Source organism: Culicoides brevitarsis, chromosome 3 (genome assembly GCF_036172545.1).
Source record: "Culicoides brevitarsis isolate CSIRO-B50_1 chromosome 3, AGI_CSIRO_Cbre_v1, whole genome shotgun sequence".
NCBI lineage: Eukaryota > Metazoa > Arthropoda > Insecta > Diptera > Ceratopogonidae > Culicoides > Culicoides brevitarsis.
Window position 1 is genome coordinate 13,452,040 of NC_087087.1, and position 24,895 is coordinate 13,476,934.

A 24,895-nucleotide genomic window follows, 5' to 3' on the forward strand; every position below is an offset into this window, starting at 1 on the left:
TATTAATTTGCCTAAATAGCAAAAATATATATAAAAAAATATAATTAAATAAAATTTAAATTGAAATATAAGAATAAAAGAAAAATAAATCAATACGAAAATAGAAAAGTATAGGAAAAAAAATAAAAAGAAAATCAAAGAAGTCAATTAAATTAAATTATTAAATTATTTTTAAATTAAAAAATGTAAAAAGATTTAAAATAAATTTTTAACTAATTTTGAAAAAAAAAATTAAGTTGAAAAAATTAAATTAAATTATTTAGTTAAATTTTTTCCTATCATTTTCAAAAAGTACTCACCATTCGTCTCCATCAACTTGTCCATTTTCCACTCCGTTTCTGCAAAACATAAACAATTGCACGCGGCGAGTCAAAAATTCCATCTATCTACAACCGCACTTCATATCTACTCCGTCTCCGTACGAATAACTGTTGCAGCAGATATCATAACAAAATACAAAACAAACACTACACACAAAGTAATGTTAAACACAAAAAAAAAGTATTATTGTAAAAATCCATCAACCGTTCAGTCTCGTGAGTACTTTCCTACTGTTCGGACGTATTTTTTGTATTCGCTTGTTTTTTTTTCATTTTTTATTATTTTTGGGTATGAAAAATATTTTAATAAATAATAATTAAAAAATTTACCCGACCGGTGTTGAAAATTCCCCTTTTTACAATAAATTTCTTTAATATTTTGTATTACTATGTCATCGTTTGTTGTCATTAAAAAACGAGAATTATTATAAAAAGCAGACGTGCGTGCACAAACGACGACTTTGACTTCAAATTTGATGATACTTCTTTGTTGTACATGCAATTATACAAAAAAAATGTTTCAAAAAGATACAATCGAGTGCACATTTTTGTGAATTTTTTTTTCTTTTACACGACGACAAAATATCAGATAAAGTGTAACAACATTAAAAAAATATTTAAATGTTTAAAAAAGATTTAAAAGATGATTTAATTTAAATTTTAATAATAAAAAAATGAATTATGAGTGCAATTTTCATAAAATTTTAAATACTTCACATTAAGAAAGCAGATAAAAAATTCGCGTGATTCATTTCTTGTTTTTTTTATTTCTTCTAGGAAGTTACGATCATCTTCATAAACAACAAATAAGGAACTAAAAAAAAGATATTCAAAGAATTAAAAGTGATATAAAAATAAAAAAAGGAAGTCTGGAAAAAAAAATAAATATTTGCGAAAAATAACTTCCAGACAAAAATTACTATACTTTTCCAAACGAGCGAATGAGATAAAGTTACAGAGATAAAGTAATTTTAGTTACGCCTGAAATAAGAAGAAAGCACGTTTTCTTCTAAAATTGTGTTGTTCAAACCAGCTGTTGCATTTTCGTAGATACAGCAACGATAAAACAGTGAGATTTATCATAAATATATCGTATGCAAAAAAAAAACACAAGTAAAGCAAATATAACAAGAAATTAACTATGGATTAAGTTTATTGTGTTACTGCTACTTTTTTTTTTGTTGAAATAATAAATAATTATAAAACGCTAAAAAAATGCTGGTTAAAAATTTATAATGAAAGATGAACAAAAAGTGTAATTAAATAATAATAATTAATATTGAAGTTTATTATTAAATTAAATTAAATTAAATAATAAATTAATTGAAATTATCACAAAAAATTATATAAAAAAAATCATAAAAAAGGATTTTGAAAACCGAATTAATTGGAATAAAAATTAAAATTAAAGGTAAATATTTTTTTTTTATTTTTTTTTAATGAAATTACCTAATTCAAAAACGATTTTCAAATTTAAAAAAATAAGTTAAATGTATGTTTTAAATTTATAATAAAATAAATAAAAAATTATTAAATTTCTGAATTTTTTGCATTAAATTTAATTTCCTTGCTTACTTTTGTACACAAATTCGGAAAATTATAGAAAAAAATTTTACAAATAATTTGACAAAATTGAAGAATAATTTTCGCAAAATAAATTAAAAAATATAAAAATGTTAATTTTAGAATATTTAAAATATCTGAGGTTTTTTTTATTAATTTTTATTAAATTTATAATTAAATTTTTAAATAATTAATTTTATTTTATTTATTTGTCAAAAATGTTCCAAAAAGTTAATATTTCTCCCTATTTTTTAATTTCAAAATAACTTTCATTGTTTTAAATTTAAAATTAAATAATAATATATTTATTGAATGTTTGAATTTTTAAAGTTAATATTATTTTTTTTGTTACTTTTGTACACATACTTTGAAAATTAGAGAAAAAAAAATTACAAATAATTTGACAAATTTGGAGAATATTTTTCGCAAAATAATAAATTAAAAAGTATGAAAATGTTAAAAGAATATAAAAATGATGTTTTTTAAATTTTTATTATTTATTTTATTTTTATAATTATTTTATTATTTTTTCTTAAATATTAAAAAAATTGACAATTTCTTCTTGATTTTTTTCATTTTTGAAAATATGTTAAAAGAAATTGATTATATTTATTTTAATTAAGATTTATAAGAGAAAAAATTTTAGTTTGATTTTTTTTTTGTTCTAAAATTATTTTTTTCATTAAAATTTCAAATTGTTTTAATTTTTTTCTGAATAAAAATCAAAAATAAAACTTTGTTCCTTGTTCAAAAATTTGTCCAGTAAAGTATCAAAGTACCAATATTTAAATACTAAATTGTTGCAAAAAATTGCTTGTGTCAATACAAAAAACTTACGAATTTACAAAAGTTTAAATTGAGCGATAATATTTATATTTATTATTATTTTTGTCATACAAAAAAAGACAAACAAACTTGAAAGTGATGACGACTGCTTTCATATTTGTTTGTTTATCATTTTTTAGCACATTATTTATTTATTTAAAAAAAAGTCTGTCTGTCGAACTACATTTTTAATTAAAAAATAAAATTTATTATTAATTAATTAATTATTTTTATTTAGAATAATTAATTGAAAATTAAAATAAAAATTGATTTAAAAAAATTATTTAATTAAAATAAAAAATAATTTTATTGAAATAAAAATAAAAAAATGAGATTAATTAAAATTTTTGAAAATAATAAAATTGAATTATGTACTTTTTTTATTAAATTTAATTTTTATAAAATTTTAAAAATATTTATTTTTTTATAAAATACGCTTTTAAAAATTTTTTAAAAAACTTTTTACAAGTATTTTAATGCATTTTGATTGTTTTGACAATTTTTTTTTATATAGACAATTACCTTTAAAACTAAAGTAAATCGTCGATTATTGCACAATTTTTTTATTATTATTATTTTTCGAAACAAATATGAATGTAAATAATATCTGTTTGATTGTGTTATGTGATACGTCAATTTTTGGGCTCAGTGAGCTCAATTTTATTTTGATTGTTTTCCTGATAAAAGTTATACCTTTACTGTCTAAGTATATGATTATGTGATAAAAATCGTTATTAAGCAGTTTCATCATGAAACAAAGCAAAAAATCTAAGTAACCTGATTCTCATTGCACTTTTCTAGTTAGTTTCTCACATTCTCTTAACAAGCCTTGAATAAGTCATAATATTTATTGAGAGATAAAAGAAGTGAAAACAACAAAAGCAGGGCGTCAACTAGATAATTTTACGAGACAAACATGAACATTCAATCACATGAGAAAGAAAGTTTTTTTTTCTTTTTACTTTTCCTCATGAAATTTTTCCATTATTATTGCATGATGAACGTCGTCATGAAAGGGAAACCCCGTGCATTGAAATCTTTCGTTTACTCAACTGAATTTGATTTATGAGACGTTCTAACCCAAAAATTTAAAACTAAAAAAAAAATGACGAAACCACCAACTATGAACTCCAAAGGGAGACGTGACCATAAACCGAACTCTCGTTTAATATTTCATGCATAAAAATGCTTCTTCCTTCCTCTATTGTTTAGTGTTGGACTCGAACATTGCGTTAGAATACAAATTTTTGAACTTATTGTCGCGCTCTATGGTTTTTGAATTCCAACGAATGACTCATACAAATTATTTCTATTCGGTTCTACGTAAAAAAGTTTGAAATGCATTCAAAGAAGGCGCATCATGGAAGCCTTTCTAGTATTTTTTTCCAATCTATAAGAACATGAAAACATAATAAATAGGAAATTTACTCATCCATCATGTCGAAAGAACCTCAACTCAGATATTCACGCACTTTTTGTTGTTCATGAAGTTCTATTGTTAAGTCTTCACGCTTGACTCAATTACAATCCAACTTCTATTTCATTAACGTTAATTATTCAATAAGCAAGTCAATGCACGAACGTTTGGACAAGAAATACGTCGAGATTCGTATCGATCGATTGTTTATTTATAATTAACCTTAGTTACACCCCAGTCAGTAACGGGACTTTTTCTTGACGGTTATTGATACCCCGATGGAAGTTTTTAGTTTCAAGTAATTTGATGATATTATGAAGTAGACACGTGCGTTTTTTGATACGAAGTCATTGTTATTGTAAAAGTGCAGTCAGTGTTTGTGTGTAGAAAAGAATATCAAGTTCATTAACCATCGAGGGTTTGGCACGACCGGTGTTCTATGTTAGTAGCTGTCAATCAATGTTTACGTGTTTTTTGTGTTTTGTTGTTTTGGTGATGAATCAATGGTTTTATTGCACTTTTTAAATGTATTTTTTATATGGTTTTGTGTTTCGAATCGATTTATAGAGTTTTAGTTTCACTTGAAATTTATTCTAAAATTGATCTGGAATTGCTGTAACTGATTTTCAACTTCTATTAAGTTTTGCAAGCTCCATGTTAGGTTTTGATTCTGTTTAGTTTAACCTTAACACTTTTGTCTCTCCGAATCCAGGCAATTTTTTTGACGGGTCTTCAGCTAGGTTTGTGTATCGATAATTTGTTTTATTCCATTCAATCTTTCATGTTAATTTTGCATCAAATGTCTGTTCTTTATAAAGCCATGGAGGTTTCCGTTTTAATCTATTCAGTAAGAGACTTTGTCGGAATTTATAAAGTAAGGAATTTTTCACCAATTCACATTTTTTGAGCATGTCATTTAGAAAAAAGCAGATTGTTCGTGCTGAAAATATTGAGGATTTTTAAAGCAGAGAGCAATGTCCCTGTTTTGTTCCTGTAGTAGAGCCTCTTATAGCCTCTGCTCTCAATTAACTTGAAATTGATTGATTTTATATCTATTAGATCAAATTTTAGGAAATTTTGATCAAATTGAGCCTTTTTCATGGTAGGATATCACAGATATTGGTCTTAATCTATTATTACTTCTTAATTCATATGGTTGCAATTCAAGGAGTTTCTCGATGGTATTGTTTCGTATTGCTTACTTACTTTTACTTTTTCGATAGGTCCATCTTTTGCAGATGATGTTTAGCCAAAAACTTCAGATATCAAGATCTGATATCAAGGAGCTTTTCCATATATGTTAAGTATTTTGTATAATTATTCATTTCATCAAATTAAGATTATAACATTGTAGTTGGAGGAAAAAACATTAAGCTTAAAAAACCTCATCTTTTCTTTCACGTTATAATTTTGTTTAAGCCATTTAATCCGTTGCCATTGAATATATCACAGTCCTCCCTCAGGCCCTCATTTTGGAAACTGATTCTTTGTTGCTTTGTAGATAATGACTTAAACATTGAAGTTTATTCGTTATCATTTGTTACTTGCTCCAAAATGTAATTTACTTACATAAATTGTTTTCTTGAGCCAAAATTCGTAAAATTTGCTCTGTTTTGTATTTTTTGTAATGTTTCAATTTCATCCTTTTTGTTCAAAGATTTCATAGTTATCTATCTTTGGCATCAAATATTCATTTTTTTTATAAATTTTTGGCATCCAATTATCTAGATTCTGGTTAAAAATTTAAACTTTAAATTACTTTTCCTTTTGAGTTATTCCTTTTTATAATTTATTCGTCTATTTTTGTTTAAATCCTAATTATTTTTTTCAAAATATGAGTCGAAAATTATTCAACTGTATCATCCTCTAAAGTTCATTTCTGCAATGCAAAAAAAAATTATTAATGAATGATAATTCAATTTTGAAAAAATGAATTAAATGAATTAAATACTTACTGCAAAAACGCTTCATAAGCGAAAGTTTAACCTGAACCTTAAAACAAAAATAATAATAATCAATCTTTTTTACGTTTTAATACCTTTTTTCGAACCAAGTTATTTAGTTCACTGTACAATTCAAATACACAACAATTAGTTAAGTTAGCCATTTATGAACCGAACCACACGGTAAATGCCTCAATTAGTGCTTTATAACTAAATAAACAAGTTTGCATATCATAAAAATACAAAAATAGGTTAAACGTATCCAGTTACAGTAAAAAATTGCTTGAAACGGGAAAAATTGTTAAATGAGATAAAACTAATTCAATTTTACAAGTTAAAAATTAATTATTACTTTACGTTTAATTGCGCAGTACGATACGAAAAAATTCTCGTAATTTGAATGAAAGTCGTAGCCAAATCGAATACTAATTAACTTTCCTGTCCTTTTATGGGAAAAGTAACACCGCTACTTAACTTTTGTCTTTAAGTTGAATAAATTTACAATTTAAATGAGATTACTCACAGTTTTAATGCATAAGGGTTCAATATCTTCTGCCGCATTGTTGACGAGTCGCCCATATGTCGCGTGATGATTATACTATCGGAATCGCCGAGCATGACCAGGTCTTTTACCTCATCTCTGCACAAAAGTTCCTGCAGTAAATTTTAACGGGAAGAATAATATATCACCAAAAAAATTTTTTTTTTGCCAAAGTCATCGTTGTTTTTTATGGATGCTCTGCTCATGATTATTGCCAGCACCAAAAATAAACATAAAATGATAATGTTTAATGTTCAAGTTCATAAAGCATGTAGTATGAAATAAGTGTAGAGTAGCTGTTGATGTTGTTATTTTTTTTGTGAGTTTTGTCAAAAAAAAATGTTTTTCGAAAGAGTTACGTTACAATATGATTATAGCTCATTCAAAAAATAAGCAAGCTTTTACAACAAAAAAATTTTTAAAAGCAGTAGGTGAACTATGGTTTTACATGGCAATGTCACATGGGCTGACTGTGTGACGATTTGCCTGGCTGCTTAAAAATTAATGAGCATGAAAAAGTGACTCGGTTTGAGCGGAAAAGTATGAAAGATGTCATCAGCATTACGGAAACTTTTTTTTTGACAAAAGGTCTTCAACTCTAACGGAATTTTTTGGTTGAATTGAATTTCATTGAAGAAGTCCTTGATGCAAGTTGAAACTTATCAAGGGCTCAAAATGTACTAAAAATTACAAAAAAGACCCAAACATTGAAAATTTACCCGGAAATACCCTTTCAAAGATCTATGATAGCTCTTTGGATCCGCCCTTGAAACTTACATTTGAACTATGAAAGTGTTGAATCTTTTAGAAATTGCTTGGTTTGAATTAATTGAAAAAATTAATAAAATCTGATGAGTTCAGTTCGTTTTGATTCTACAGGGTTGAATTTATATCGTGTGATTTTTAAGAAGGTTTCTCAAAGGTTATCCTTCATCTTTTGTAATTTAACATCCTTGACACTTGGATCTGAAAAAGATTTAAAAAAGTTAAACAAATACTTACCCAAAAAACGTTTCCCAATACTTCAAAAACCTCCCGTGAATTATCTTAAACGAAACCATTCAGTGCATGTCCAGCTTATTAAATAATTGAATCTGACATGGCACGCGCCTTAAAGACAAAAGAAAATGTGTATCAAGATTTAATGCTTCAATAACGACACCACATCACATACTTACTGCCGCCACCAAAGATTAACGTTATAAAATGTAAACAAATGTTATTTAATCAAGAAACGCCAGATTAACAAAAAAAAAATCACTTCTGGTATTTGTTACGTTTCCCATGAAGTATTGAGTCATGCGACGTTTTTACTTTCTACCAAAGAATTTAAATTTGCAATTCGTCTTATTGTCCGAAACAAAACAAATCAATAAATTTTTGCGACATTTTCCGCGTAGACAGATTTGGGAATTACAGCTTAATGTAAACACCCGAACAATGACTTGTAATTTGTGACACTTTTCATTTGTCACACTTAACGCTCAATTTCATTTTTAGGCCTGAGTATTTTCGAACGTTTAAGATTCAAAAAAGTTTGTAATCCACTTTTGAGTAATAATCCCATCAAAATCTAATTAAATCCTCTTGAGACTGGGAACTATGGATCATTAAGTCAACAAGTTGGTAAGAATGCATTTTTAATTAATAAATGCAGTTTTTGTAACATATTTTTTAATGATCCTCTATGTAATTTTTAAGATTTGCCGCACAATTGAAGTGACATTGGAATAAAAAAAATCCAGCAAGTAATTAATTTAAGTTACATAATTTTTTTGTGTAAAATTGTGTGAAAAGTTACTTCTTTTACACATGTGTGACCCGTACATACGATAAAATCCCACAAAACAAATAAAAATATTACTTTTACATAATTCAAGTAACTGACACCAGTTTAGTTGAGATAACAACGAGCCGGTTTATGCGTCAAGTCATGTAACAATAAAAAGTAGTAAATATGTAATTTTTTTGCATTTTTAATTAATAAATGATTATTATTTTATATTCATTCACTTAAAAATACGTTTTGACCACTAATAGACGCTAATAGTGTTACGACTTTTATTGTATAGAGACACGAATATTTCCGGTGAATGCTTTTACAATTGAAATTTTACGGACGACTCTATTTATTATCATTAAAAAAGTATTTGTTCGATTTTATAACACAAAATGTAAATCTACGTGATGGAATTTTCTAGTTATGGATCGAATGTGTGGATGAAGTTATTTTTTCATCTGAAAAATTAATGAATGGGGGGAGTTCTAAATGATTGATTCATGATACAGTCCAAGTTATTTTTTTTTTAGATTTCGATTCAGTCGAGTTGTTGTAAAAATGCAAGAGCTTTTGAATGAGATTTAAAAATAAATATTGGATAGAGTGGTTTGGTGATGTCTGTCTGTTTAACTTATTATTCTTGTTAATATATTGATGGTGGAATTTATTTGGCACATCATTATTCTATTTGGGCAAATAAAAATTCTTTTTGGGCAAATAGAATTAATTCAAAATCTATAACCGAAAATACCATTTTGGCACATCAAAATTAAATTTGGCAAATAGAAAATACAATTTTTGGCAAATGAAAAATGACTTTTAGGCTAATTGAAAAAACATTTTGCCCAAAAATTTGCCATTTGAGCAAATAAAATTCATTAATACTCTTAAATTAAAGAATACAGTAAAAAGTACGAATTAAGAAACATCACTGAATAATTAGGGCCCTTGCCACATTTTTCGGGCGTCCTCTCTTTCTTTTCCTTTCCAATGTGTCGACTTTGCATAAATCTGGTATCTAAACAAAAACTGAAAAATTATTATATTTATTACCTAAAAAAATCGTAAGAAGGTTTGTACCTATATTTACATAAGTAAAAAATGATCGGGTTGAGATAATAGAGAATTCTTGTAGTTAATAAAAAGTTTAAACTCTTTCACTCAAACTTATAGGTATTCAATAGGACTTCTAATCATGTATCCATGCAAAAAATTTAATTTTCGTTAAAATATCTTCGCTTGTGGAATCCATAATATATTGGTAAAAAGTACAGAGATGGACAACTTTTGTACTCATGTCTTTTTAAAATATTCTAAAATGTTGATGGAAGTACAAATTATCTTCAGGCATCTTTTAAATCTGGCAAATCGGTTGCTTTTTAACTTGTCTTGTTGAAGACTCTGCGCATATAATTTGATAAATTTGTAGGAAAAATTCTTTATTTTATGAAATCTTCTTTTTTTCTCCTAAATAATTGGTTAGGATAATAGGCGTTCTGTCTTAGCTAGGTATTTTGTTTTTGGCTGAAAAAATATCTAAAAATGTAAGGAAAAAATTAATTAAATTGCATCGATAAAAAAAATCTTTTTCTCGTATACAGTTGATTCTTTTTATAAAACTTACCTATGATGTTTGAAATTTTCTTCATTCCCCAACAAACGCGCTCAAGTCAATATCACACTAACAAAGTTTTTAATTTCCATAGAAGCACTTTAACGTGTTTCATTGTAATGCGATTGTTTATTACACACTAATTTCCATTCATAATAATATTCTATTCTTCTGTTTGTTTAAATATTGTACATGGGTAATGCATCACTTTCGTGCTTTATTCCATTCTATTATTACAACGTGATTAATATGTTAGAACTGAAAAATAGAGAGAGAGGGAATTAAAAAATAGATCAAGGTTTTAAATTTTGATGGTAATCTATAACTTAATTTTTTGACATAGTTTCTCTCTGTAGCCACAAACTTTATAATCGAGCCCATAAATTTGTCACCTCCATTAAAAATGTGCATTTTCACAACTCTCATTGCTTTTGTTTTTACCTTTTGCGGTTGTTATGTAACCCATTAAGATGCACATTTTTACACTAATTTATTTGTTTTTGTCTTGTCTCTCACTTAATGCCTTCACCTGTTTCGTCGTTCCATAATGAAATGTAAAATGAGAAAATTAGCGGCAATTTCAACAAAACATGCAACTGGGTGAATTTAAAACTGCAAGCGATGTAATTATCTTTTGTTTAGCGGATGATAAAACTGCAACACGAACAAAGGTCAGGTGACGTGAAATTAATAAGTTGCATTATTATAACTTATTTTATAAAAAAAATTAGGTTACTTACGTTAATAAATAAGTTAGTGTTACAACTTCCTTGGGTACTTTAACACAAAAATTACGTAATTGCTCCAAATTAGTTTCAAATGTTCTGGATCTAATGGAAATTTGGGTAAAATAAGCCTTCGGTGAAATTAGTTTGTGACATTGGGTGTGAAAAGCCACAGCATTAACCACAGTTACCTATTTTTTAAAAAAAATTATTAAATAACGGATCAACTAAGTACATTATTTAATAATATAACTTTTTTGTACAATTTTTTGCTTGGACGAGTTAATTTATTTTTAAGACTTAACAAAAAATTGTGCAAATTGAAAAGTAATTTTTTATGTTATGAAAGTTGATTGTTCTGAGCCTTTCATTGTGTCTCAAAAATTTAAAGAAGGGCTTACCTTATTTCTGTGTTAAATGCTTTAATGCGATTCACGATGTTACGAAACATCTGCAATAATATAAAAATTAAACATAAATAATTATTTAACAGACCTTTTTGAATGTTAATGAATATTTAACGCAAAATATGTAACAATTGCACGCATCTCGCCATTTATACGTATGAAAGTAGGGATACGTAGAGGTATGTAACATAATTAGCGTAAACCTTCATGCACGGATAACCTCTGTCTAGATCTTCTGTGATGATATGTGTGCTCAAAATGTGTGTTAAAAATGTTCAGGTGTGTCATTGGAAATGGGTCTGAACATTAATTTCAGATGGGGAAAGACTTTTATTTGTTTTTTATTTTTTAAATATTGTGACTTTGCAAATTTTTTAAAGATTAAAAAATATAAAAAAAAAATGACTTTGCAATTTTTAAAGATTAAAAATATATAAAATTTTAATTTAGGTAAATTAATTTTTTTTTATTAAATTAGAAAAATTGAAAGTTTTTTTTTTTTTAATTATTAAATTTTAATTTTAATAATTAAATTTTAATTTAAAAAAGTTAAAATATTAATTAAATTATTTTTTTTTAATTTTAAAATTTATTTAATTAATTATTATTTATTTTTTATTAATTTTAATTAAGTAAAGCCCTAAATCTCTTGAAAAACTTCTAAAATTTATTTTTGAATATTATTTTTAGAAATATTGTAAAATCAAAACAAAAACGTTAAAATTTGAAAATCGCTTTTCTGCTAATTCAAGAAAAAAATCTAACCTAATTTTTTTTTAATTTTCATTATTTTTCTCGTCTTTTTCAGATTTTTTCCAAAGAAGCATGCAAAAACAAAGTAACTAAGGACACAAAATGATTCTTTCACACTACACACAACTCTTCAAAGTCCACAAATATCACAAAAAGGTCCGCTTAAAAAGAATGCCTTTCCCGCCACCCATAGTTGTACTTATTTATTGTCTTACCTTTCTTCTGAGTTCCGTACAAGCCAATCGTCCTCCTCGTTTCCAGCTGGATGGAAACCCCTCAGAAATCGTCGTTCGCTTGAAAGAAGGCAAAGAATCCCCCATCGGGACTCTCATTTACCGCCTAAAAGCACTTGATCCGGATGGCGATCATTTGACATTTGGCATCAAAAATGACATTGACAGCGATGTCATTCGTATCGAGACAATTGGCGAAAATGACGCCAACATTCGTTTGAACAAGGAACTCGATCGTGAAACCAAAGATGAGTATCATTTCGTACTGACACTGACAGATAACAGGTTAGGTGACGGGAGGTTCGTGACGCAAAGTTTGTTGTTGATCGTTGATGACATTAATGACAATACGCCAATTTTCAAACCATTCCAATCAGCGCTTGAGGTGCCCGAAAATAGCCCGCCTGGCATTGTGACAACTGTGGAAGCGACAGATTTGGATTCCGGCGCTTTTGGTCAAGTTGTGTATTATTTACAGGAATTGGAGGGAGACAATGATGTTTTTACGATCTCTCCGAGCCAGGGGAAAGGCGTCATTCGCCTCACACAACAGCTGGATTATGAAAGGAAAAGTTTGTACCAATTACGGGTCCTTGCTGTCGATCGATCAAATCAAGGACCCGTAAATACGGGGACAGCTGCTTTGCTCATTCGAGTCAAAGACGTGGAAGATCAACCGCCGGAATTTATCGTCGCCACTCCAGTTCAACGGGTTTCCGAAGGACTTCCCAAGAACACAAAAATCACAAGTGTCAAAGCAATCGATGGCGATCGCGGGATCAACAACAAAATCAAATATTCCATAATCCGAGGGGGCGATGGTTTGTTTACAATTAACGAGAACACAGGCGACATCTACAATACACGCGAACTAGATCGAGAAGATCCCCGAAATCAGCTAAACGGTGCATTTATCTTGGAAATTCTCGCTACTGAACGTTCAAAGCTGAATCCTCCGCCCTCAGTTCGTACCGAAGTCACGATCATCCTCAATGACATCAACGACGAAACGCCAACGTTCCGCGATGACTTTTACAATTGCGAAATTCACGAAAATGCTCAAGAAAATACTCCGCTAACGTTCATCGGCGAAACAAATAACGCCGTTTTCGACTTGGATCAAGGCAATAATGGAACTTTTGAGCTATTTCTCGAACCGCCAAATGATGTTTTTGACATTTCACCAAAGAGGGCGATTAATGAAGCGAATTTCTTAATAAGAGTTCGCAACCCGAAAATGTTGGATTATGAGAAAGTAAAGTTGCTCAATTTTAGTATTGTAGCTAAAGAAATAGTTAAAAACGGGAAAAGTAGTAAAGTGCCTGTGACAATTAGAATTCGTGATAGAAACGATAATTTTCCGGAATTTGCAAGACACGTGTATGAAGTTAGTGTGCCAGAAAATGCGGATATTGGATGGAAAATTGCGGAAATTGAAGCTTTTGATGCAGATTCGGGGGATTTTGGAACGCAAGGGATTCGTTATACGAATTTGACGGGCAGTATTGCGCATTTGTGAGTATCTTTTTGACATTTTTATGATTTTTTTTTTTTTGTAAATTATGACTCAAAATCAAAAATTGACTTCAGAATCACCTTTAGATTGCTTGAAAAGTTAATTTTAAAGAAAATTTTGACAGCTGTCATTTTTATGAAATCAGTGAAAATGAAATTTCGCAGAGTTAAATATGATAAGTATCAAAAATTACAAGTTTTACAATAAAAAATATAAAATTTACTGAAAATGAACTTAATATTGCTCAAAAAATAAATTATTCGAATGCTTTGACAGCTGTCAGTTTTTTCCAATATTTCAAATATTGTCAATATCTGTCAAAAAATTTATTGAAATATTCAGTTTTAACAATAAATAAGACTTAAATGAAGAAGTTTCTTGGAAATTTCAAAACAAATACTCAATTTTAAAAATTTTGACAGCTGTCATACTTTTTGACAATTTTAAACTTTTTTCTTAAATTTTTATTAAATATGTATTTTTTTCTTCATAAAAATGTAAAAGTTTAACTATAAATTCAAAGAGAAGACTCAAAGAGCAGTTTTGACACATTTGAAGATGACAGCTGTCAAAATTTTGACACAATTGCAAGTTTTGAGCATTTCTGAACTCTAATGTTCGACAAAAATGAACAAAATTAGCTTTAGATTATTAAAACTTGACATTTTATCAGAATTTTTGAAAGCTGTTATATTTTTTAAAGCAAAATTGATAAAATTAAAATGACAGCTGTCAAAAATTAGCTGAAAAATGAAAAATTTTACAAAACACTTGAGATTTTTGTTAAAATTTTTCCATCAAGTTTCATTAAATTTTACATATTTTCTAATTTTAGACTACATTTGGATCCCATAACCGGCATAATATCCATCCAATTCTCCGATGATGCCTTTGATCGTGAACTTTACGCTAAACATTATCTCACTGTTGAAGCTCGAGACAATCTTGGAACAGGAAATCGCAACACTGTTCAACTCATCATCAACTTAGAAGACGAAAACGACAACGCGCCACGTTTCTTGCAAGGCAAATACGAAGCTCGTCTTCTCGAGAACAAACTTCAGTTTGAAAACCCTCTCATCATCGAAGCTCGAGATGCTGATGTCGCCGACACCCCAAACAGCAACATAACCTACGTCATTCTCGATGGCGAGCATCGTTCAAATTTCACCATCGACCCTGTTTCTGGAAAAATCACCCCACGAACGCCAATTGACTTTGAACGACTCACGGGCGGAAATGTAAACATTAGACCGATTTACTTAACAGTTTTGGCGCGAGATAATGGCGATCCAAGTTTAGCTTCGAAGGTTCCTGTAGTGATCTACGTTCATGATGTCAACGATCACGCGCCAGAATTTCAAAATCTCTTCTACGAAGAAGCGGTGCCGGAAGACATTGAACCTTCAATTTCGATTTTGGAGGTTAGGGCAACAGATCGCGACGGATCATCGCCAAATAATGCGATCTTTTATCGAATTCAAAGTGGCGCCAAAGACAAATTTGTGATCGGAGCTGATACGGGAGTCATTTCCGTCGCGATTGGGGCTAGTTTGGACCCCGATTTAACTCAACCGAAGACTTTGCATTACTCGTTGGTAGTTTTGGCGCTAGATGGCGGCATTGGAGATCAACAGCTGCAAACCTCGTGTCTCGTAAACATAACCATAAAAGACGTAAACAACAAATCGCCCGTTTTTGTGGACCCAGAAACAGTTATTATACGAGAAAATACCCCAGTTGGCACTTATGCGTATCGATTAATGGCCAACGACTTGGATATGAAGCCAAAATTGCGATATTTCATCGATGGAAATCACTCAGAAGCAAGGACTGAAGATGGCGTTGTTGTCAAAACAACAGAATACGATTATCTCTCGGCTTTTGAGTTGAATCCCGTTGACGGGCTTATCAGAGTAAGTATTTTATTTCACTATTTAACACTAAAACTAACTTAAATCTAAACTGGTTCCGTCCTTAATTCATCTCTCATTCGTAATTTCTCCTCCGCAATTTGTTTTGAGCAACTTGTAAAGCACCACGGAACGCAGCAAATTAAAAGGCAAGCAGCACAAAGTCCAGCGATACTCAAAATTGTCCTTTGAAGGTTACTTTCTCCGTGTGATATTGTCGAATGAACAAAATTTTCTTCAAAATTCACAAATTCAGTAGTTGTGCTTTCTTCCAAAACGTAATTTTCCACAGGAACTCCATTGAAAAGTGATTCCGAGGTTGTTGCAGTTACGATTTGGGTCAGAATTGTGCTGATAATGAGGATGAGTGACACAGAAAATGTGTGGGAGGTCATTTTTGCGGGATTTTTAATACTTTTTGCGAGATCTAAAAATAGTTGTGAACAGCTGGAAGGTTGTCGATTGACTAAAGTTGTTGTAAGACGAGTCTTAGCTTATCAGCGGTCAATTTTTTTATGAAAGAGAACTGATAATGAAGGGGCGGTTGGAACGTTTTATATAAGAAAATTGAATTTTCAACGATTTTCGAAAAAAAAATTAAAAATGTGCACTGGGATGAAAATTCAAAATGTTAACTGGGGAAAAATTTTACAAATCAATTGATAAAAAACATCAAAATTCGCGTTGGGATGAATTCAAAATGTGATCTGGGGTGAAATTTTACAAATATAAATTGAAAAAAACAATAAAATGTGCATTGGGATTAATTCAAAATGTGATCTTGGGTGAAATTTTACAAATACAAATTGAAAAAAACAATAAAATGTGCATTGGGATGAATTCAAAATGTGATCTGGGGTGAAATTTTATAAATATAAATTGAAAAAAACAATAAAATGTGCATTGGGATGAATTCAAAATGTGATCTGGGGTGAAATTTTGCCAATAAAAACTAAAAAAATCATAAAAATAGCATTCGGTTAAATTCAAAATGTGATCTGGGGAGAAATTTTATCAATATAAATTGAAAAAAACAATAAAATATGCATTGGGATGAATTCAAAATGTGATCTGGGGTGAAATTTTATCAATATAAATTGAAACAAACAATAAATTTGCATTGGGATGAATTCAGAATGTGATCTAGGGAGAAAATTTTAAATGGAAAAAAGTAAAAATGTACACTGGGCTAATGATTTGGTACATAGATTGGGTCAAAAACTGACAAAAAATGTGAACTGGGATGAAAATTTCAAATTTTGCGACAAATTTCGACATATTTCCTTAAAAAATTTAAAATTTTCACACAAAAACTTTGCAAACGACCCAAGATTTTATTTTTTACACAGCATCCGCGCTATGAATACTCAAGACGCGGGTTATCACTAAGCTGAACTTTGTATTAATATCTCCCGTTCCTAACAAATCTCCTAACAAATGAATCACTGTTGCTTTGTCATAACGCAATGTTGTGTAATCTCCGTGCACACCTCTCGTCGCGTCACCTTCTTATCACTTTTTAACCGTTCACGTGAATAAATTTCTCATTTTTTCGCATTTTATTTCCCAGATCGTTAAACTTTTGGATCGAGAACGCGTGGAAACCATCAAACTTTCGGTCCTCGTGGAAGATCAAGCCGCCGAAAAAGGTCGTCAAGTGTCCTCGAGCATCCTGAACATCATCATTGACGACGAAAATGACAACAATCCGCGCTTCCAACAGCCTTTCTATAAAAAATCCATCACGGAAAACAGTCCGACGGGCATCCAAATCGCAAATGTCCTCGCCACGGACATTGACAAGAACAAAACGATCAAATATTCGCTCGAAGGCCCCCCGGAAATCACAGAGCTCGTAAATTTAAATGCCGAAACGGGTGAAATTGTGGTGCGAAATAAAATCGATCATGAATTACACAAATGGCTGAATTTTACCGTTAGAGCGACAGATAATGGGATTCCCGCACGGAGCTCCATGGTCGAGGTTTTTGTTCAAGTAATCGACGAGAATGACAATAATCCGTATTTTATCGGAGATATTGGGAATTTTACGGTTTTTGAGAATGCTCCAGTGGGCACGAGAATTGCAATGTTACAAGCGGGAGATCCCGATGCGGGTGAATATGGAAAAATTACCTTTTTGATGGACAGGATAAGCTCGCAGGGGAAATTTTCCATCGATGCTGATACGGGAGTTCTGGTTGTCGCAGATACATTGGATCGGGAGACAAGAGACTCGTACATGGTAGTTATTGAGGCATGGGATAATTATCAGTTTGGATATCTGAGTGGCGAGAGTCGGAATGCTTTCAAGCAGATTTTGTAAGTTTTTTAATTTTAAAATATTTTTTTACTAATTTTCTAACTTTTTATACTTAAATCGACTAAAAATTCATTAAAAACTGAAAAAAATTGGTAAATGTCAATTTAAAAAGTGACAGTTGCAAAATTTGTAAATCGCCTTTTTGCTAATTCAAAATTTTTAACTAAAGGAAATTAAAAAAAAAAAATTAAAGATTTTCAAATTTAAAGCAAAGTCTCCTCTTTAAATCACAAACTTCTTCATTAATAGACAAGTTTTCTAATATTTTGATTAAAAATGGAAAATTTCAATAAAAAAAATTAGAGGTTAAAATTTCTTAAGTTCTTACTAATTCAAAATCAAAATATTTTTGAAAATTATGAAACATTTTGCAATTTTTACAAAAATTTGAATCAATAAAACCTGAATTTCTTTACTTTTCAAAAACTTTCAAAAGATTTGTATAAAAATTTGTAAATGTCAAACCAATTTTAAATTTTTAAATGACAGTTTCAAAATTCGTAAATGACTTTCTCGCTTTCAAATATTTTAGTTAAAAATTTTCAAAAATTAGAATTTGAAACAAAAAAATAGCATTATGTAGATTACGGTATTTTTGAAATTTATAAAACATTTTGCAATTTTTACAAAAATTTGAATCAATAAAACCTGAATTTCTTTACTTTTCAAGAATTTTTAGAAGATTTGTGTGAAAATTTGTAAATGTCAGTTCAAAAAATAACAGTTGAAAAATTCGTAAATCGCTTTCTTGCTAATTCAAAATCAAAAAATTTTTAACAGGTTTTACAATTTTTACAAAAATTTACCTAAAAACTTGAAATTCAATCAGAATTTAACAATTTTTAGAAGATTTTGTGTAAAAATTTTTAAATTTCAGTTCAAAAAATGACAGTTAAAAAATTCGTAAATGGCTTTCTCGCTAATTCAAACTAAAAAATTCTTTACAAATCGCTAATTGTGAAAATTTATTCTAAAATCTCATTAATTTTTCATTCTAGCATCACGATTTTGGATGTCAACGACAACCCTCCACGAATTCATGCTCCCAAGGAATGCGTTCAAGTGACCGAATTTCATAAAATGTAAGAAATTTCTAATTTTTCCTTTCTTTCCATTAAAAATTCTTAAAATTTTATTTTTTTAGTCGAGATCCCATCACCAGCATCCGTGCCACTGACGCTGACAATCCAAAACTGGGCAACGGTCAAGTTCATTTCGAATTATTTGACGACGAAAACTCCCACGATCTCTTCGCGTTGGACCAAATCGACGCATGGAACGCTCAAATCTTCGCAAAACGCCCTCTGAACGGCTTTTACGGAAATTATTCTCTTTCACTCATCGCCAAGGATTTAGGAAGTCCTCAGAACGTCGTCAAAGAACGTCTCGACATTTGCATTTTGGATTTTAACGATCACGCTCCCGTTTTTGTGGCTCCTTCGAACAATTTCACGATCCGCATTCCGGAAAACGCGACTTTAGGCACGCAATTGATCCAAGTTCGCGCTGTGGATGAAGATGTTGGTCCCGAATGCAGCTGTGAAATATCGCCTGCGTCACGATGCGATGGGAAATTATCGAACTTTTAGCATTGACGAGCTCAGTGGCGTGATTTCGTTGAAGATGCCACTCGATCGGGAACGCCAAAAAGTTTATGAGATCCGAGTTGAAGCGTATGATCAAGGAATTCCGACTCCCTTGAGCACAGATTTGGATTTGACGGTCTATGTGAGGAACGTTAACGACTACGAACCGCAATTTCTGGTCGAGGAACTCACAGTTAACTTTACGGAGGCAACTAAACCCGGCATGGAGCGGAAAAAGTTGCCAGATACCGTCGACAGAGACGAAGTTGATGACTTGGATGACCCGCCGAGCACCGTTTGTTACTTTATCGTGTACGGCAACGAGCGAAATCTCTTCCATCTTGATCCAGAATCGCATATTTTGACGACTTTGAAGGAATTGGACCGCGAAACGAAGGCAAATCACACGCTGATCATCAAAGCGACGGAAAATTGTGCAGATCCGCCGCCAAAATTGCAAATTCCAACCACAGAAGCACTTTCTAATGACACAATTGATCATGAAAAGATCATTTTGAACCGAAATCAGGGCACTTTGAAGTATTTAGACCACATTGATCGCTTTAAAATGTCAAAAACGGTCTCTCATGGATCCCCAGATTATTTTATTCAAAGTTCGGAAGCTCCTTATTTCGAAAGTTACACCGGCGGCATGCTCGTGATCGAAGATAGCACCTTAGTTCGGGTCATTGTTCACGTTAAAGATGTCAACGATAATCCGCCGCAGTTTGTGAGCAAAGTTTTCACGGGCGGAGTTACGACTTCGACGAGTTTTGGGGCGGAATTCATGAAAATTACGGCGACAGACAGAGATGAAGGAAGAAATGCCCGAATAACGTATTATCAAGTTGGAGAAATTCAAAAAACGCTGGCGGAAGGGTTGGATAACGTTAAAACAGCGCCGTTTATTGTTGATCGACATACTGGAGCGATTTCACTGAATTTTTACCCGCAAAAGGGGATGAAGGGATATTTTGACTTTATGGTGCTTGCGAATGACACGGATGGGTTTCAGGATGTCGCGCACGTGTTCATCTATCTTTTGCGCGAAGATCAGCGAGTGAGATTTGTGCTGCGGCAACATCCGGCGGAAGTACAAGATGAGATCTATAAGTTTAGGGAGTACGTAAAAATCGATTTTGAACCTTTTTCTGTGAAGTTAAGTGTTTAAGTCGCGTTAAGTCAAAAAAATTTCAGATTTTGTACTGAAATTTTTCCAATAACTAAAAAAATTTTGAACGAATTTCAGTAAAAAATTTGATGATTCATTAACTTAACGCGACTTAAAGTGACTCAGGGTTGCCAAAAATAGCTTAAGTCAATTAAGGTCACGTTAAGTCGATGAATTATAATAAAATTTGTTTATTAGCTTATACAATTTCGAGCATTTGAAGCTAAATTCAATACTTTTGAACAAATTTCAGTATCAAATTTGATGATTCATTGACTTAACGCGACTTAAATTAGTTCAGGGTTGCCAAAAATTGCTTAAGTCGCGTTAAGTCAATAAACTATCAGATTTTGTACTGAAATTTGTTCAATAACTAACAAAATTTTGAGCTTTTTGAAGCTCTTTTTTATATTTTTGAACAAAAATTTTGAATAAATTTCAGTACGAATTTTGATGATTCATTGACTTAACGGGACTTAAAGTGACTCAGGGTTGCCAAAAATTACTTAAGTCAATTTAAGTTGTCTTAAGTAAATGAATTATCAGATTTCGTACTGAAATTTGTTCAATAACTTACAAAATTTCGAGCTTTTCGAGCTCTATTCAAAATTTTTGAACAAATTTCAGTACAAAATTTGATAATTCGGAGACTTAAAGAAACTTAAACTGACTCAGAGTTGCCAAAAATCACAAAATTTTTTTTCTTTATTCGATTTTTTTCTGGATTTTTCATTGTTTTTGATACAAAATATGATATTTGAGAGTTTTTTCCTCAAAAGTTTTATTTTGCATCAAAAACAATTAAAAAAATTTAAACAAAATGTGAATTTTGGCAACCCTGCATTGACTTAAGATACTTACGTTCATTAATTTTAACCTTAAATCTCTTAATTTTCAAAGAAATTTCACTAAAAATCAATTTTTAAACTTTTTTTCAGTAAATTAAGCAACGTCACCCAAGCAATAGTCAACATCGACGACTTCAAAATCCACGCCAACAAAGATGGAACCTTCGACAAGACCAAAACAGATCTCTTCCTGCATTTAGTCGATCGGAGAGACAATTCAATTTTAGAGGTTTCTGACGTCTTGAGGCTCATAGATCAAAATATTGAAATGTTGGATGGACTTTTTAAGGTAAAAATTTTTAATTTTTCGAAAAAAAAATTTTTTTTTATGAATTTTTTTTTTGTAGGAGTTCAATGTGCTCGATACTCAAGCTGCCGAAGCGCTGCCTCTAATAGGGGAGGCTAGACCAGACCCGATGTTGGTCTATTTAGTCGTATCTAATTTATTTATTGGTGCACTCCTAATAGTAATTTTAGTGTTATGTGCCACACAACGAACTACTTACAAGAGGCAGTTGCGGGCTGCCAAAGTTAATGCATTTGGTGAGTTTTTTAAGACAATTTTTAAGAAATAAATAAAATTTTCAACAGAAAAATTCAGAAATTTAATAATTTTTAAAAAATAAATAAGTTTTCAAATTTTAACAAATTATTTTTGAATTATTTTAAAAAAAAATTCCATAATTTTTACTTTTTTTTTAATTAAAAAATTTATTTTAAATTAATTAATTAATTTAATTTTTTAAAAAAATTATTCAAATAAAATTCAAAATATTTCAAAAATCCGAAAATTTTAATCATTTTTGTTTAATCTTGAAAAATTTCCATAATTTTTATTTTTTTTTAATTAAAAAATTTATTTTAAATTAATTAATTAATTTTGAAAAAATTTTTTAAAAAAATTATTCAAAATTTTTGGTAATTTTTTTAAATTTAAATATTTTTTTAAATTCAATTTCCGAAAAAAAATTTTCAAAAATTTTTCGGTTTCAAAAATTTTGAAAATCTTCTAAATAAAATTTTAAATTTTAAAAATTTTCCAAATTAAAAAAAAATTTTAAAATTAATTAATTTAATTTTTTAAAAAAATTTTTGAAATTCAAAATATTTCAAAAATCCGAAAATTTTAATCATTTTTGTTTAATCTTGAATCAAAGTAATTTTTTTAATTTTTTTTTCAAAAAAAATGAAAATATTGATAAATTAATCAGAAAATAAAAAAATTAAATATTTTAAGATATTTTTTTTATTTTTAAAAAATCTTTTAGAATATTTATAATTTTTTTAAATTTAAATACCAATTTTTTAAAAATAATTTTGCAACTTTTTTAAAATAAATTTCCGAATATTTAAAAAAAATTATTTAAAATTATTTTTCGGTTTCAAAAATAAATAAAATTTTGAAAATCTTCTAACTTCCTTTTATTAAAAAATTAAATAAAATTTAAAAATAATTTTCAATTAAAAAAAAAAATAAAATAAAAACAATTAATTAGTTTTTTTTTAAATAAAATAAAATTAAATTAAATAAATCAATTTCTATAAAAATTAAATAAAACCCAAAAATAACCAAATTTCCTTCTAATTTCAGTGCCTCCCACGGCAAACCTCAGCACAGTCGCACCCCGTGTGCCCAACACAAACAAACATTCCGTCGAAGGCTCGAACCCGATGTGGCTCCGGAACTACAGCTACGAGAACGAATGGTACAAAAACGACGAAGACTACGACTTGTCAATGGGTCCCGGGCCCGCCTTCGATTCCATCGACGAAAATGTCATCGCCGCCGAGGAATATCTCACAAAAACGAACGAACTAAATGCTCAAAACTCAAACATGACGCGGTACTCAAACGTCTACCAGCAAATCGACAAACTCTCCAGCGGCACAATGCTCACGAAAAAATTGGAAACGACGGAGTTGTAAAAAAAATTCTCTATTTTTTAAGAGATGTACATTTTTTTTTTGTAAAATTGAAGAAAAACGAATTTTAATTTATATGAAACTATAAAAAAAAAATTTTTTTTTTTTGTTAAATCCCTTGATAATTCCGTAAAAAAATCACATTTGATGGTTTCGCGGGATCTCGACACACGGGACACTCATTTTTCGTCTTTAGCCAGTCCACGATGCAATCGTAGCAGAAAAGGTGACCACAGCGGATTGCCGAAACGTTCGTTCTGACATCCATACAAAGCACACAAGTCTTCCCGCTTTCACTTTTTATGCCGGAAAAGTCGTTTTTTTGTTGAAGAATTTCATTTTTCTGCGTTCTAAAGCGCTTTTTCACATAAAATCCCGCTGTGATGACGGCCTGAAGTAACGTGATAGCTCCAAGTAGCTTATATCCCAACACGGAATGATCTTTTTTGAGCCAATAACGCACAAGAACGTAATTTATGCCCGTTATTCGCTTGGAAAGTTGATATTTGTTGCCATAAAGGTAGAAAAATCCACGATGCAACATTTGTACAAATGGAATAACATCAATTAAGGTCTCCAAAAATTGCGTTAAGAGAATTTTCGCTCTTGGAAGAAGTGAAGTACTTGATTGAACATCCTTTTTTATCACAGTTATGACTTTTTTGACAGCCAATTCGCCGGCATACTCGAGGGTCACGCATAAAACTTGGAGCTAAAAAGAAAATTTTCATGAAAAAAATTTAAATTTGATGAAAAATCGTAAAAATTTTTACCAAACGGTTCGGTAATTTTTTAAATTGATTGTCAATTTGCACAATTCCGGTATATTCTTCGCCCACAGTTTGGATTCCAAGCAAGGCGTGATAAGAATAGTAAAAAATTTGTACCGCTGTTCGGAGATGTTTGTCAAATTTGATCCATAATGTGTGGCTGTAGCGGCGAAAGAGCTCGGATAGTGTCAAATGTACTTCTTCGATGAATTGGTTGTCTTTTTGGGCACTTCGGATGATCTCGGCTTGACCGGCTTTGGAGAGGAAAAGACTCATCGTGGCGTTTTTTGAGTGAATTGAGACATTTAATAATATTTTTTATAAAGTTTTAAGCAGAAATCGTGTCTAAAAGTGAACTTTGGTTTGTTGATGGAATCAGCTGTTTATGGCTTGGAGCGACATTTGAAGGTAAGTGGCGAGTTTTTGAACTAATTATCAATTTTGTACGCCTCGAATTTGAAAAAAAAATCGTTAAAATGGGAATCGGTTATTTAACGGTTCAAAAAATTTTTCGAATTGGTGAAAATGAAAAAAAAAATTATCGAAAAATTTTTAATTTTTGGCCAGTTTTTTAATTTTTTTTATAAATTAGCTAAGTATTTCATTTTTAGAAAGAATTTTAACAAAAAATATATTTTCCTTAAAAAATAAAAAAAAATTATTTTCTTTTATTTAATTCATTTTATATAACTTTAATTCATTTTTCATTAAAAATATTTAAAATAA

General features: G+C 29.9%; 2 protein-coding genes across 2 annotated transcripts; one reads left to right on the top strand and one right to left on the bottom strand.

Annotated features, from left to right (window-relative positions):
* Positions 1-1,608: 1,608 nt before the first annotated feature.
* LOC134833364 (cadherin-23) lies at positions 1,609-23,487 on the top strand. Its single transcript, XM_063847668.1, is given in 10 exon segments — positions 1,609-1,731; positions 11,942-13,634; positions 14,471-15,551; positions 17,119-17,870; positions 18,870-18,953; positions 19,016-19,397; positions 19,399-20,579; positions 21,567-21,765; positions 21,824-22,019; positions 23,068-23,487. Coding segments are annotated over 9 exon segments (5,856 nt in total). The 5' UTR covers positions 1,609-1,731; positions 11,942-11,988; the 3' UTR covers positions 23,403-23,487.
* Positions 23,374-24,544, bottom strand: LOC134833365 (peroxisome biogenesis factor 10). Its single transcript, XM_063847669.1, has 2 exons — positions 24,173-24,544; positions 23,374-24,111 (listed from the first exon to the last, which is right to left on the bottom strand). Exons 1-2 carry the CDS (start codon positions 24,443-24,445, stop codon positions 23,509-23,511), a joined length of 876 nt encoding a protein of 291 aa, XP_063703739.1. The 5' UTR covers positions 24,446-24,544; the 3' UTR covers positions 23,374-23,508.
* Between the last annotated feature and the right edge of the window lie 351 nt (positions 24,545-24,895).